The 14,967-nt window shown below is 44.5% G+C and overlaps 1 protein-coding gene across 11 annotated transcripts in view; it reads left to right on the top strand.

Annotated features, from left to right (window-relative positions):
- LOC135709209 (myosin-IIIb-like) overlaps positions 1 to 14,967 on the top strand; it is a 340,664-nt gene that overhangs the window by 286,034 nt on the left and 39,663 nt on the right. For 5 of the 11 annotated variants that reach the window (XM_065231439.1, XM_065231438.1, XM_065231437.1 and 2 more), the window contains 6 exons: positions 6,871 to 7,021; positions 7,084 to 7,376; positions 7,439 to 7,713; positions 7,773 to 7,938; positions 7,992 to 9,001; positions 9,083 to 9,166. In XM_065231439.1, coding sequence (XP_065087511.1) covers positions 6,871 to 7,021; positions 7,084 to 7,376; positions 7,439 to 7,713; positions 7,773 to 7,938; positions 7,992 to 9,001; positions 9,083 to 9,166 — 1,979 coding nt within the window. The remainder of the gene's footprint in view (positions 1 to 6,870; positions 7,022 to 7,083; positions 7,377 to 7,438; positions 7,714 to 7,772; positions 7,939 to 7,991; positions 9,002 to 9,082; positions 9,167 to 14,967) is intronic. The other 6 variants (XM_065231440.1, XM_065231446.1, XM_065231447.1 and 3 more) reach the window with 3 other exon arrangements.

Genomic DNA, 14,967 nt, shown 5'->3' with positions numbered 1-14,967 from the left:
CACACCTGGACCCTACCTATCGACCCATCAAACTCATGAACCGGGGACCAACAGCTTTACTTCCCTTCCGAAGGAAGGCGTGATCAGAGATGTTATGCCTCAGAACATCCCGGCGGTGCCGACTGGGATTGAACCCAGGCCTGCTGGGGTGAGAGGTAATCACGCTTACCACTACACCACCGGCGCCGTTTTTGATCAGATATTATCATGGGAATTTTTTGAAAGATCACAGCTGATCAAAAATTTTAATATAGTTCTTTGGATAATTTTTCAAGATTTAGGTTGATAAAGTTCATTCCTATCTAGTCTAGTCTAGTCTAGTCTAGTCTACACATACACAGCCAGTACTTGAAAGAATCCTGGAAAATGATACATCTATCATTTTTCTTGTCATTATTAATGCCTGCTGCACATCAAGGATGTGAAACAAACAATAAAGCGGCCAGGCCTACTGTGTAGCGTTTAGTTAATTTTTGTGGAAGTGAATGTTTACCATGTCTACTTAATAAGTATAGACAGTGGTTAACATTTAATCCACAGGTAATCAAAGAGCGGGGACATACCGTACCAACCGCTCCGTATGCAGGATTTAGGCTATATAAATCGTTGGGAGTGACAGAGCTAAGAAAGTTAATGTACACTCCTTGGTTGTCCGATCTCCTGGGATGGAACACAGGTATTTACCCCTTGTGTTCGAGCGTACATTGCCAAGATTTGGGAGGAGGAGATATTACCGGAGGAGTGGATGGAAGGTGTCGTATGCCCAATCTACAAAAAGGGCGACAAGTTGGATTGCTGCAACTACCGCGCGATCACACTGCTGAGCGCCGCCTACAAGGTACTCTCCCAAATTCTATGCCGCCGTCTGTCACCATATGCAAGAGAGTTCGTGGGGCAATACCAGGCGGGATTCATGGGTGCCCGCGCTACCACGGACCAAATTTTCGCGATTCGGCAGGTTCTGCAGAAATGCCGCGAATACAACGTGCCCACACATCATTTGTTCATCGATTTCAAATCCGCATACGACACAATCGATCGAGATCAGCTATGGCAGATTATGCACGAGTACGGATTTCCGGATAAACTGACGCGATTGGTCAAGGCGACGATGGATCGAGTGACGTGCGTTGTTCGAGTATCGGGGACACTCTCGAGTCCCTTTGAATCTCGAAGGGGGTTACGGCAGGGTGATGGACTTTCGTGTCTGCTGTTCAACATCGCGTTAGAAGGTGTGATCAGAAGAGCTGGGATAGACACGAGTGGCACGATATTCAGGAAGTCCATCCAGCTCCTTGGTTTCGCCGATGACATTGACATTATGGCACGGAACTTTGAGATGATGGCGGAAACGTACATCAGACTGAAGGCTGAAGCTAGACGGATTGGACTTGCCATCAACGCATCAAAGACAAAATATATGAAAGCAAGAGGTTCTAGGGAAGACAATGTTAGCCTCCCACCCCGAGTTCAGATTGACGGTGACGAAATCGAGGTGGTCGATGAGTTCGTGTATTTGGGCTCACTGGTGACCGCCGAAAATGATACCAGCAGAGAAATTCAAAGACGCATTATGGCAGGGAATCGTGCCTACTTTGGACTCCGGAGGACGCTCCGGTCGAATAAAATTCGCCGCCGCACGAAGTTGACTGTCTACAAGACGCTGATTAGACCGGTGGTCCTTTACGGCCACGAGACCTGGACTATGCTCGTGGAGGACCAACGCGCCCTTGGTGTTTTCGAACGGAAGGTGTTGCGTACCATCTACGGTGGAGTGCAGATGGATGACGGAACGTGGAGGAGGCGAATGAACCACGAATTGCACCAGCTGCTGGGAGAACCATCCATCGTCCACATTGCAAAAATTGGGCGACTACGGTGGGCTGGGCACGTCGTAAGAATGCCGCACGACGACCCAGTGAAAATGGTTCTAGAAAGCGACCCAACAGGAACAAGAAGAAGAGGCGCGCAGCGGGCAAGGTGGATCGACCAAGTAGAAGGTGACCTGCGGACCCTTCGCAGACTACGAGGCTGGCGAACTGTGGCCATGGATCGAGTAGAGTGGAGACGACTTCTTCGGACAGCAGAGGACAACAAGGCCTTAGCCTGATTGGTAAGGTAAGGTAAGTTCGAGCGTACAGTCCTCCCTCCGTACAAGCGTGGACGGCACCGCCCACCCACTGCCATCCCTCAATAGATCCAGACGACCTCAGTCGAAGGACAACAGAGAGCAGTGTGCGGACGTAACCTATACGGAGGGAATGCAGTATTCGCCTAGGTTATAGCGCCCTTGCTCGCTACCATTTTCTTCTAGCGGTTGGGACCTGAGCACTAACTCTTGTCCTAGCCCTATATGGCATATGGTTATAGCGCCATTACTCGCTTTCTGAAAAGAGAAGAAGGGAAGGGAAGGAGAGGAAAAGGACTTGGGAAAAGGAAATGCGGTTGATAAAGTCCATTCCTATGTTTTTAAACTTGCCAATAGATCAAATGGCCTACTCTTATATTCTTCCAAGATGGCAGGTTGGATCAGTTCGTATATCCCGATGATCGAGGATTTCAATCACTAGCGTGCACAGGAATCTTGTTAAGGAGGGGCAATTTTTTCTATGGTGCATTTAATCTGGGGATGTCCAGTACTCCAAAGAGTGTGGGATATGGTGCTGTCCACCCACCACTGTTTCCCTACTGTTTAATTTAGCTGATTTTATTTATTTTTTGCTCCGGTGGTGGTTCATCTTCTTCAATGCAAACTGCGGAAATTGGCAATTTAATCGCATCGACGATGATGTACCGTCAGTCGGGGTGACAGAAAATGTTGCGAACATTCAACATGTTTTAAAGATGATATAAAAGACAAACCAAAATTTATTACAACGAACATAAACAGCTGTAACTTTTTAACCACGGTAAAAAATGACTTGAAATTTTCAGAGAAGATTCTTAAGCGAATTTTTAGTAAGATAACAATAGATCAAGGTTTAATGGCAAACTAATACCCACTTTTCAATAAGGGGAATCCAAAAACTGTCTTTAAACTTTGTACAGTTGCGAAAAAGTCCATTCTCAGAATTCCTTGAGGTTCTTTTAGAAATTTTTAGAACTCTATGAGCTCTTTTGAAATTCTTTTCAGAAGTCCTCTGGAACTATTTTTAGAACTCTTCTAGGCTTTTACTTGGAACTGAAATCCCTTTAGAGTTTCAGAAGAATTTCCTAAAAAAATGTTCCTGTAATGAGCTAGAAATTATCGGTACTCCCTTGAAATTTTCCTCAAAATCCCTTTGGAATTTCACTCAAAATTTAATTTTCCCGGTATTCTTTTCGGAATTATCTAGGAACTATCTGCCGGATTCACTAGAAATTACACGCAGAACTTTCTTGGAATACTTCCCAGAAATCCTTTATAACTGTCCTCAGAATTCAATATCCATGAGGTTCTTATCGGATTTTTTTAGAACTCTCCTAATAACTCTTTTAAAATTCTTCTCAGAAGTCCACTGGAATTAAATTTAGAACTCTTCATGATTTTTTCTCAGAACACATTGGAATTGAATGAGCTAGAAATTATCCTCGGAATTCACTTGAAATTTTGCTTAAAATCCCTTAGAACTTACCTTACCAATCAGGCTAAGGCCTTGTTGTCCTCTGCTGTCCGAAGAAGTCGTCTCCACTCTACTCGATCCATGGCCACAGTTCGCCAGCCTCGTAGTCTGCGAAGGGTCCGCAGGTCACCTTCTACTTGGTCGATCCACCTAGCCCGCTGCGCGCCTCTTCTTCTTGTTCCTGTTGGGTCGCTTTCTCTATTCCATTTTCTCTGGGTCGTCGTGCGGCATTCTTACGACGTGCCCAGCCCACCGTAGTCGCCCAATTTTTGCAATGTGGACGATGGATGGTTCTCCCAGCAGCTGGTGCAATTCGTGGTTCATTCGCCTCCTCCACGTTCCGTCATCCATCTGCACTCCACCGTAGATGGTACGCAACACTGTTCGAAAACACCAAGGGCGCGTTGGTCCTCCACGAGCATAGTCCAGGTCTCGTGACCGTAAAGGACCACCGATCTAATCAGCGTCTTGTAGACAGTCTACTTCGTGCGGCGGCGAATTTTATTCGACTGGAGCGTCCTCCGGAGTCCAAAGTAGGCACGATTCCCTGCCATAATGCGTCTTTGAATTTATCTGCTGGTATCATTTTTGGCGGTCACCAGTGAGCCCAAATACACGAACTCATCGACCACCTCGATTTCATCACCGTCAATCTGAACTCGGGGTGGGAGGCTAACATTGTCTTCCCTAGAACCTCTTCCTTTCATGTATTTTGTCTTTAATGCGTTGATAGCAAGTCCAATCTGTCTAGCTTCAGCTTTCAGTCTGATGTACGTTTCCGCCATCGTCTCAAAGTTCCGTGCCATGATGTCGATGTCATCGGCGAAGCCAAGGAGCTGGATGGACTTCCTGAATATCGTGCCACTCGTGTCTATCCCAGCTCTTCTGATCACACCTTCTAACGCGATGTTGAACAGTAGACACGAAAGCCCATCACCCTGCCGTAACCCCCTTCGAGATTCAAAGAGACTCGACAGTGTCCCCGATACTCGAACAACGCACATCACTCGATCCATCGTCGCCTTGACCAATCGCGTCAGTTTATTCGGAAGTCCATACTCGTGCATAATCTGCCATAGCTGATCTAAATCCCTTAGAAATTACACTCAAAATTGGATTTTCTCGATATTCTTTTCGAAATTGTCTTGGAGCTATCTGCAAAATGCACTAAAAATTATCTGCAGAATTTTCTTTGAATTCTCCCCAGAAATATTTTGGAACTGTCATAAGAATTCAATATCTTTGAGATAAGAATCGGAGTATTTTAGAACTTTTTTTCTTCTCAGAACACCTTGGAACTGAAATTCCCTTAAAGTTTCAGAAGAATTTCCTCTGCATTCTCCAGAAAGTCTTCCCAGAATTATCCTCAGAACTCCATTGAAATTTTTCTCAACATCCCTTTGGAATTTCATTCAAAATTTGATTCTCTCAGAAATCTGTTCGAAATTATCTTGGAACTATCTGCAGGATTCACTAGAATCATCCCCAGAAATCTTTTCTTTTAGAACTGTCCTCAGAAATACCCTTGAGGTTCTTCTCGGAAATCAAGTTTAAGTTGGCCGCCCATTCACCAAATCGTTGTTGATTTTCTACCATGAATGTTCAATAAAGCTTGCCCCTCCATTCACCAGAACTCTGCAATTTTTACATCAGGCCTATCCATGCAGCAGATTGTTGCAAATCTTACACCAGAAATTTTCAATACAAACTTGCCACCAGAAAATTTCAATTGATCAGAACGATGCAAATTTACCAACGTTAATATTCAAAAAAAATTGCTTCTCCAATCTTCTGATTGGTGCAGATTTCCTTTTTCCATTTCCACCAGAAATTTTCAATATAGCTGGCGGAGAATATCATCAAAATCTTGCAGGTTTTCCATCAAATAAAGCTTGCCCTTAATTTTATATTTTTCATCATAAAATTTCAGTAAAACAGCACCCTCCAATCATCAAATTGGTGCTAATTTTACACCAGAAATTATTTTAAAGTTTGTTTCTCTATTCAGCACAAGGATGCAAATTTAAGACCAAATTTTTCCCAAAAAGCTTGCTCATTCGTTCACCAGAACGGTGCAGATTTTTCACCAGAATTTTTCAATATAGCTTAATTTTAAATAAAGCTTGTGCCTTCATTTACCAAACCAGTGCAAGTTTTTTGCCAGAAATTTTCCATTCATTTCATTTATCAGAGCGATGCATGCTCCTCCATTCACCAAAACGGTGCACTGAAAATTGTCAGTGAAGTTTGTTTCACAATGCACCTATGTGGTGCAATTTTCAGGCTTTGCCTCTTCGTGCACCAGAATGCTGCAAATTTTCCACCATAAATATCCAATGAACCTTGCAAAATGAATAAACCATGCTTCTACATTCACCAAAGTATAGCGAACATTCCACCAGACATTTTCACATAAATGTGCACCTCCAAATTTTTAGCGTGATTCAATTTTTCCAATATTCATTTTGATTAATCCCTCCATGCACCTTCTTACACCAGAAATATTCAATATAAAGTTTTTTCTTTGATCTACCACGATGGTGCATTTTTTCAACCTTAAATTTACCCTTTTCTTTAAACCCTCCATAAACCTTCTTGGAATTAAAAATTACACCAGAAATTTTTTGTATGCACCACTGTTGCGCAAAACTGCACTGTGTTGCAACCAAATTTTTTTATTGAAGTATGTCCCTTCAAGCACCTTTGTGGTGCAATTTTCAGGGACCATCTCAAAGGAATTGACGCAATAAAAGGATTTCAGTGCTCTTCTTTTATGAAATGAAGTTTTTTTTTACCTTCCAATCAAGTTATCAAGAAATCAATCAAGGCTATAGGCAGATCAGGTCGTATTGTGAGATTTTTCAATTGTTCAAAGATTCAAATGGCGTCCCTCAGTTATTCTCCCTGAAGGGCACGATGATCATGAGGTATTTAAATGATCTCCAGCTTATTATTATGTATGATTCGATAAACAAATCAAAATTTACAAGACACAGTTTAAAATATAAGGTCAACATATTTATTTCAATAGCAAAAATTATCACAAATATGAAAAATCCTTCGAAAGTCTTCTTCAGTTTTATCAAGTCTTTAAACATCTTCATAAAACATAAAGTAGTGTCAAAATGTCTGCGAGTAAAGAATCTCTGTCTGTGGAGAGTTTTTCAAATGTCTTCAAATTCACCTTTTTATGAGACATAAAAAGTAACCCGCTATCGGCCCTGCCTATAGTTTGTGACTAATTCAACAAATCCACCTAATATTTCAGGAGTACATGGCCGAAGGAATTCCCGTGGATCTAGTAGAGTTCGCCGACAACCGCCCGGTGCTGGATATGCTCCTAAGCCGACCGCTTGGATTGCTAGCATTGCTTGATGAAGAGTCCCGGTTTCCTCGATCCAACGACCGGTCCCTAATTGGTAAGTTCTAGTCTCCCCGTTTTCCAATCAGCTCCACTAACCTACCTCCCACCATCCAACAGAGAAATTCCACAACAACATCAAATCCAAGTTCTACCAACGGCCCAAATCGGACGCGGTGTGCTTCGCGATCCACCACTTTGCCGGCCGGGTCGTCTACCAGGCGGACGGATTCCTGGAGAAGAACCGCAACTTCCTGCCGGCCGAGATCATCCAGCTGATTCGCCAAAGCCAATTCGATATGGTCCGGTTCCTGTTCCAGTGTCCCATCACCAAAACCGGCAACCTGTACTCGGCCATCCAGGACACCGGATCGCGCCAGAATGTGTCCAACTTCATCAAGGTTGATACGAAGGTGCGTGATCGCTGCGAACGATTACGAGTTTGGAGTAAACGATTTTTGTTTTGTATCTGCAGGAAAAGTTCAACTCCCGCGGACTGGCATCGCAATCGAGGGCCCAGCAAACAGTGGCCACCTACTTCCGGTATTCGCTGATGGATCTGCTGCAGAAGATGGTCACCGGTACACCGCAGTTCATCCGGTGCATCAAACCGAACGACATGAAGGCTGCGAAGAACTTCGATCAGACCAAGGTCCTGAAGCAGCTACGCTACACTGGCGTGCTGGAAACCATTCGGATCCGTCAGCATGGATTCAGCCACCGGTTGGCGTTCGCCGAGTTCTTGAAGAGGTTTGTTCAACATCTATGTTATAGGAAAACTTTGATTCCATGACTTTCGGCATTTCCAGATACTACTTCCTCGGCTACGGATTCGAGGAACGTGTCGTCGCAAGCCGAGAATCGTGTCGTTTACTTTTAGTGCGTCTAAAAATGGACGGATGGGCTCTCGGAAAGTCCAAGGTGTTCCTCAAATACTACCACTTCGAATATCTGTCCAAGCTGTACGAGGAGCACGTAAGTAGCATTTGCCTTCCGAAAGGAACGATGACTAAAACTTTTGTTTTCAGGTCCGCAAGATCATTCTGGTTCAGGCCTGCGTCCGCCGTTGGTTGGCCAAGGCATTCATCAAGAGAGAAAAAGTGCGAGCAGCACAACGGGTGGCACTCAGTGCTGTCACCTTGCAGAAACACGTTCGAGGTTGGTTGACCCGGCGACGAATGAACAAATTGCTTCGCGAGAAGCAGGAAAAGGATCGCATCGAGCGAGAGCGGCTCGAAAAAGAGCGAGAACGGGTCGATAAAGAGCGAGAACGGCTGGAGAAGGAGCGACAGGCTCGGGAAAAGAAAAACAATGGTAAGGTTTTCCGTACCCGCCTGGAACACGGCACCAACCATATCCCCCTCCTTGCAGAACAAAACAAAGCCAAACAGGCATTCGCCAGGGCTAAGCTGATCCACCAGATGTCCAACAGTGAACTTATCAAGCCATCCGAGAAGCATGCCGTTGACGTGAACAACAAAGAAAACGAAAAGGCAGCGATCGTCATCCAGAGCTACTACCGTGGGTACACGATCCGCAAGATGAAGCTTACTCCGGAGCTGGAAGCCAAGACCAAGTACATCCTAGGCATCGCCAAGAATCGCGTTGAAGCTCAGCGCATGATGCAGAAGGAGGGCTTCTCCAAGGAGGATGCAGCCCGCATCATCCAGCGGTACTACCGAACTCACAAGAGCAAGAACAACAGCAACAATGTCAACAAAGACGGCAGCCGAAAGAAGGGACCCGCACCACAACCCAGCAAACCCCTCTCGGCCAGGGACCAGCAGGTTGACCTGGTAACGTTCTCGCAGAACGTCCACATGTTGAACCAGGAGATTCACAAAAATCTTCGCGCCACCAAGACCGGAATCCCTCTGGATGCCATAGAGAAGCTCCCAAGCGACTACAAACGACCTCCGGGCTTCGTGCTGGTGCCGGGACTGCTGGGAACGGTCCCCGGTGGCGAGTACACCAAGTACAGCTCGTTCCGCAGTTCTGGGGACTGTGATCACGAGCTAACCAAGGAGCTGATCCAAAGGTAAGCTCGTTTCCACGTGTTGCAACCACATCAAAATTATCGAAAATTTGCATCTATTTTCATTCACGCAAAACACAAAAGCCCGGCCTCGGTGAACGAGTTCGAGGACGTCTCCCCGTGGGACATGCCGTTCTACGAGCTGGAACGGAATCTCCGCTCGCAAAGGTTTTTACATCTGTTTCTGGTTCTGCTGCTAGCATCCATGCTGTTTGCCTGGTTTATCCTCTGGACCTATAGTTGGGGTTGAGGATGATGATGATGATGATGATGATTATGATGAAGGTGGTGTGAGTGGGAGGCAAAGGAATGAAAGGAAGAGGAGCGCGTGCAGATGCTTTCGTTGCTTTCTTTTGTCCCTTTGCTTGTTTTTTGGGTTGCACCACACTGTTGAGGCTGGTTTTAGTTTTGCAGTAGCGCGTGAAGCTTGTTAGGGGAGATTTATTTTCCAGGGTATGATGATGGGAAAATCAGTAAAGTCTCACGGGATTGCCCGTTTTTTTCTTTGCGGCCAGAGTAAACTTTTTAATTTCCTTTTGGGGAAGTTGGTAGTGACCTTTCGTGAGTGGGTTTTAATGCCAAGGGGTTCCGGTTGGGGCTGTTATTTGTCGTGCTCTGATTTATTGAGCGGTAACAAAGCAAATCCGGTCATTTGATCAGCTTCGTTTGAAGAAGTACGTGTTTTTTTTTAAATGACAATAATTTTCTTAAACTTGCCGTTTGGTACGATTTCTCGAGTATGCTACAATCGTCGCCTATGCAGGGTTTTATCGATCAAAACTGTTAAGATATGGGCTTGAATAAATGAGGTCACAAGGAATCTGCTACAATCCTCAGTTGTACCAAAGAAAATCTGATAGGCAATGTATGGAAGCAATTATCGTTCACAGCTAAGCTTCTCCTGTTCCATCTAAACGTGGCCTGCTCAAATGTATTTGATCACATTGGATATCGGTAATAGATCAAGAACACCCCGAACCGAAAGCAAGTAGGTCAAGGGAAAGGCAAGCAGTCGCCGAGTATGGAAATTTTTCACGATTTCACGATTTAAGGGCCTTCAGAAGTTGCGGAAGCACATGAAAAGTGACCATGAAAGACATATTTCGATGTGTGAATTGTTTTTACACCGCACATGACCGGAAACTGAGTCCCTGAAATTGTGTTCACGCGGAAAATGTCGAACCGTTCTGATGCGACCTTCTCCGATATGTATGAATATTTGCATAATTATTTATTAAGGTTAATCAGTCACATTTTTGCTATAATTCGGCCATTTTGAACCTCGCAAAAAACTTTACAATGGCGGATTGGACATTTTTGACGCCTGAGACAAAGTTGTAGGAAAATATTATTTCTTTTCAAGAAAAATATACACGGTAAAAATTTTAAATTATTTTGGGTAAAACACCTTAAACTTAACCTTTTCAGTCCCATTGTTCAAGGATTATTTTAAGGATTTGTTTTACGCTTTTTAGTTGAATTCAGCTTTAGTTTAATTTTTTTAATATCTTTATCAGCGAGATTTTTAGATAGAATTCACCTTTAATACTACAAAAACAATCAAATATTTAAAAACAAAAATTGGTTTGATCCAGGACATCCAAATTAGTCTGAAGATTAGATATTTAAAGGATCAACATAGACTCAAAGAAGATGTTATTCAAAGATATGTGTCCAAAAAACCTTACAGAGCCTAAATACACCACACGAAATGCAGTCAACTATCACTCGTTGGGCTAAACCCATAGCCCACTTAGTTAGTTGGGCTGAACGGTCAAGCTGAAAATTGGTTGGGAGCAGTGATGTGCTTGAACGCGTTCATACCATAGAGAACAGACGTCGAGGCTCGAACAAAATTAGTACCGTAAAACGGTGTAACATTGATAGTTTTTTAAAGTATATTCTAAATATTTTTTACAGCAATGACGGTTTTTCAAATTTTATATTTTTAAAACAAGTACTGAGGATCCAAGAGTTAATTCGTCAGTAATATTCTGTGGTAATATGTTTAACAAAAATTAAAGCATTTGCACTATTTTTTTAGTTTTGTGACCGTACTTCAGTATTTTGATTCGGGGTTACTTTGTTCGATGAATGTAGAAAAAAAATGAGTGAACCTCAAACTATTACTTACTTGATACTTGATGGGCTACGAATCGCCAGGTTGATTCAACGCCGAACGAAGTACTCTTCTCCATTGGACTCGGTCCTGAGCCAATCGCTTCCAGTCGCCATGAACGTTTAGCGACCTGATGTCCTCCTCAACTGCAAATAACCAACGTGTCTGAGGTCTACCCCGGAGTCGACGACCTCTACCGGGTTCTCTGCTGAATATAATATTTGCTTGTCGTTCTTCCGGCATCCGCACTACATGCCCAGCCCACCGTAGTCTGCCGTGTTTTATAAGCTTCACTATATCCGTACCGTTATACACTTGGTACAACTCGTGATTCATGCGACGCCGCCAGATGCCATTCTCCTGTTTACCGCCGAGTATTGTTCGCAGCACCTTACGCTCGAAGATACCAAATGCTCTCCGGTCAGACTCTTTTAACGTCCACGATTCGTGGCCGTAGAGGGCTACCGGAAGTATCAGCGTCTTATACAGAGCGAATTTCGTTTTCGTTTGCAGGCTACGGGACTTCAGCTGGCTACGTAATCCGTAAAAGGCCCTGTTTGCAGCTGCAATACGTCTCTTCACCTCGCGGGTAACATCATTATCACATGTCACTAGTGTTCCAAGATACACAAATTCTTCCACTACCTCAAATTGTTCACCATCTAACAACACTACACTACCAACACCACTATTGCTCCCACGCTGTCTACCGGCTACCATGTACTTCGTTTTGGTAGAACTTATCGTGAGCCCAATCCTCGCCGTCTCCCTCTTAAAAGGCACAAACGCCTCTTCCACTGCTCTACGGTCAATTCCGATGATATCGATGTCGTCCGCAAGGAGCATGTACGATCGTGTGATGATGGTACCGTTCCTCTGCACACCAGCTCTCCTAATCGCTCCTTCAAGAGCAATGTTGAACAGTAAGTTTGAAAGTGCATCACCCTGCTTCAATCCATCTAAGGTCACGAACGAGGTCGAAATCTCATATGCAACCCTTACACTTGATTTCGATCTATCTAGCGTTGCGCGAATCAGTCTAATTAGTTTCGCCGGAAAACCATGTTCTAGCATAATCTGCCAAAGCTCATTTCTCTTCACTGAATCGTATGCTGCTTTGAAATCAATAAACAGATGGGGAGTCTGCAAGTTGTACTCCCGGAATTTATCAAGGATTTGACGCAGGGTAAACATTTGATCCGTCGTTGATCGGCCCTCACGAAAACCAGCCTGGTATTCACCGACGAAGGACTCCTCAAGCGGTCTCAATCTGTTAAACAGAACGCGTGACAGTATTTTGTACGCCGAATTCAGAAGAGTTATTCCTCGATAATTGGCGCACTCGAGTCTGTGCCCTTTTTTGAATAATGGGCAAATGAGGCCATCGAACCAGCTAGCAGGCAGTTCTTCGTCCTCCCGTATCTTCGTTAGAATACGGTGGATTGCTTGATGCAGCTGCTCACTTCCGTGTTTGAAAAGTTCGGCCGGGAGCTCGTCCTTCCCAGCAGCCTTATTGTTTTTCAGCTCACGTATTGCCTTTTTAACCTCGTCTAGCGTTGGAGGCTCCACAGCTTGATCGTCGTCTGCGATGTTTACTCTGTTCCTCGATACTCCCTCACTCTCTCCATTCAACAATGTCTCAAAATGTTCTTTCCACCTGGCAGCCACCATTGTTTTATCTGTCAGCAAATTCCCCTCAAGGTCATTGCACATGGCGGGAGATGGCGCTGTTTTACTCCGCACACCATTGACAGTCGCGTAGAACCTTCGCATATCGTTCTGTTCCATACTTTCTTGCGCCTCAGCAATCACGCGTTCTTCGTATTGCCTTTTCTTTCTGCGGTGGGTTCGTTTCTCAGCTGCCCTTGCTACCTTGTACCGCTCTCTGTTCAGCCGGGTACCAGACACTAACATCCGGCTTCGGGCAACGTTCTTCTCATCCGTCAACCTCTGGCACTCCTCATCAAACCAGCCATTACGTGGTCATCTTTGAGCTGTACCTATCACTTCTTGTGCTGTTGTGTTCACCGCTCCGTGGATTGTGTTCCACAGATTGTTGAGGTCCTCGTTCACGTTGATTTCGCTAACCCGCTCATCAAGCTTCTGGCGGTACTCTGCAGCAACACCTTCTACTGACAAGCGATGGATATTGAAACGCATCGATCTCCGGTTCGTTGAATTCGTAACGGTCGATAGACGCGCCCGAATTTTGCAGACAACAAGATAATGATCTGAGTCAATGTTAGGCCCCCTAAAAGTCCTTACATCAATGACATCTGAGAAGTGCCGGCCATCCACCAACAGGTGATCGATCTGGGTGCAAGTTTCGCCATTTGGGTGTCTCCAGGTGTGCTTTCGGATATTCTTGCGTGCAAAGTAGGTGCTACTGATGGCCATACCTCTAGCAGCGGCGAAGTTTATCAGTTTCAGGCCGTTATCATTGGTTACTGTATGTAGGCTCTCTGTACCAATGATTGGACGAAAGAAATCTTCCCTCCCGACCTGCGCATTTGCATCTCCGATTACAATCTTCACGTCGTGTTTTGGGCACTCATCATAAGTTTTATCGAGACTGTCATAAAACGCGTCCTTCACGTCATCGGATTTATCGTTGGTTGGCGCATAGATGTTGATCAGGCTATAGTTGAAGAATTTGCCCCGAATCCGTAATACACAGATGCGGTCGCTTACCGGTCTCCACCGCATAACACGCTTCATCTGCTTCCCGATCACTATGAACCCTACTCCATGTTCTGCCCTATCGCCACCGCTGTGATAGATATGATACTTGAAGGAAGTGTTGGCGATGGGATCCACCGCCCGGAATTCACGTTCTCCGGATCTAGGCCACCGTACTTCCTGAATAGCAGCTACGCTCACATTCACTTTTTGCAGTTCACGAGCCAAAAGGCCCGCTCGTCCAGGTTCATTTAAGGTTCTGACATTCCAAGTACCGAGTTTCCATTCATTGTCCTTATTTCGTTGCCGGGTCGGTTGCCGAAAATTCCGTTCGTTGTTTTCTCTTTCTTCGTTTTTCTAAGTAATGTTGGGGGTTTCAGTATGCTACCTTACCGGGGTCGCGATACCTACATCATGTTGGTGGGGCTGCCACCTTAGGTGTAGCTGACGTGATACAGCATTTCTTATTCAGCCGCTCGCTCCGAGACAGACGCTGTTTGAGCCGCACCTCCATGGTGAACAGACGCTCGAGGGTCGCACCTCCTCACTTTGCTATCACCCCGATCCGGATCCATGTTTTTATCGTGGTGACATTGCCCAGGCTACGCTACCAGCATCTTTTGCTGGCGGTCTTTGTCATCGGCTGACCCGTGGAAGCGTGAGGTAGGAACTTGTGAGGACCAGAGCTGTTGGGACAACACTCCTTCCAGTTTGTCGACTCACCATTTGTAGCCCCTCAAACTATTTAGTTCTTTAAATATGAAACTTTTAATGAGTATATAATCAGACAACTTCATAAGCAACAAGAATACAACATTGAATTTGTGATGGCTGCATCGGAAATACATTTCATAAGTGATGGTTTGAGTGCTTTTTCAAAAAGGCGAAAAACACGAAATTGGTTTTTTAATATTTTTGTTAAATATGTAACACATACTATATAAAAACTATATGCCATATCAATGGAAATACCCTAAGCTACAATATGGAACCAATGTTTCTCATTTGGAAAAAGCACAGCGAGTAAATTTATTCTTTATATTATACTATCAAAGTAACCCGCATTATCAAAGATACCCCGTTTTACGGTAATACTAACTAGTGTAAAGATTTCTATTCGACTTAAGCGCCACTAACGGCGACTTCCCCATTTAAAAACCCTCTTTGACAA

This window comes from Ochlerotatus camptorhynchus, unplaced genomic scaffold, assembly GCF_037179485.1.
Source record: "Ochlerotatus camptorhynchus isolate MF236.1 unplaced genomic scaffold, CSIRO-AGI_Acam_v1.1 ptg000357l, whole genome shotgun sequence".
NCBI lineage: Eukaryota > Metazoa > Arthropoda > Insecta > Diptera > Culicidae > Ochlerotatus > Ochlerotatus camptorhynchus.
This window is presented reverse-complemented; position numbering and strand designations above follow the sequence as displayed.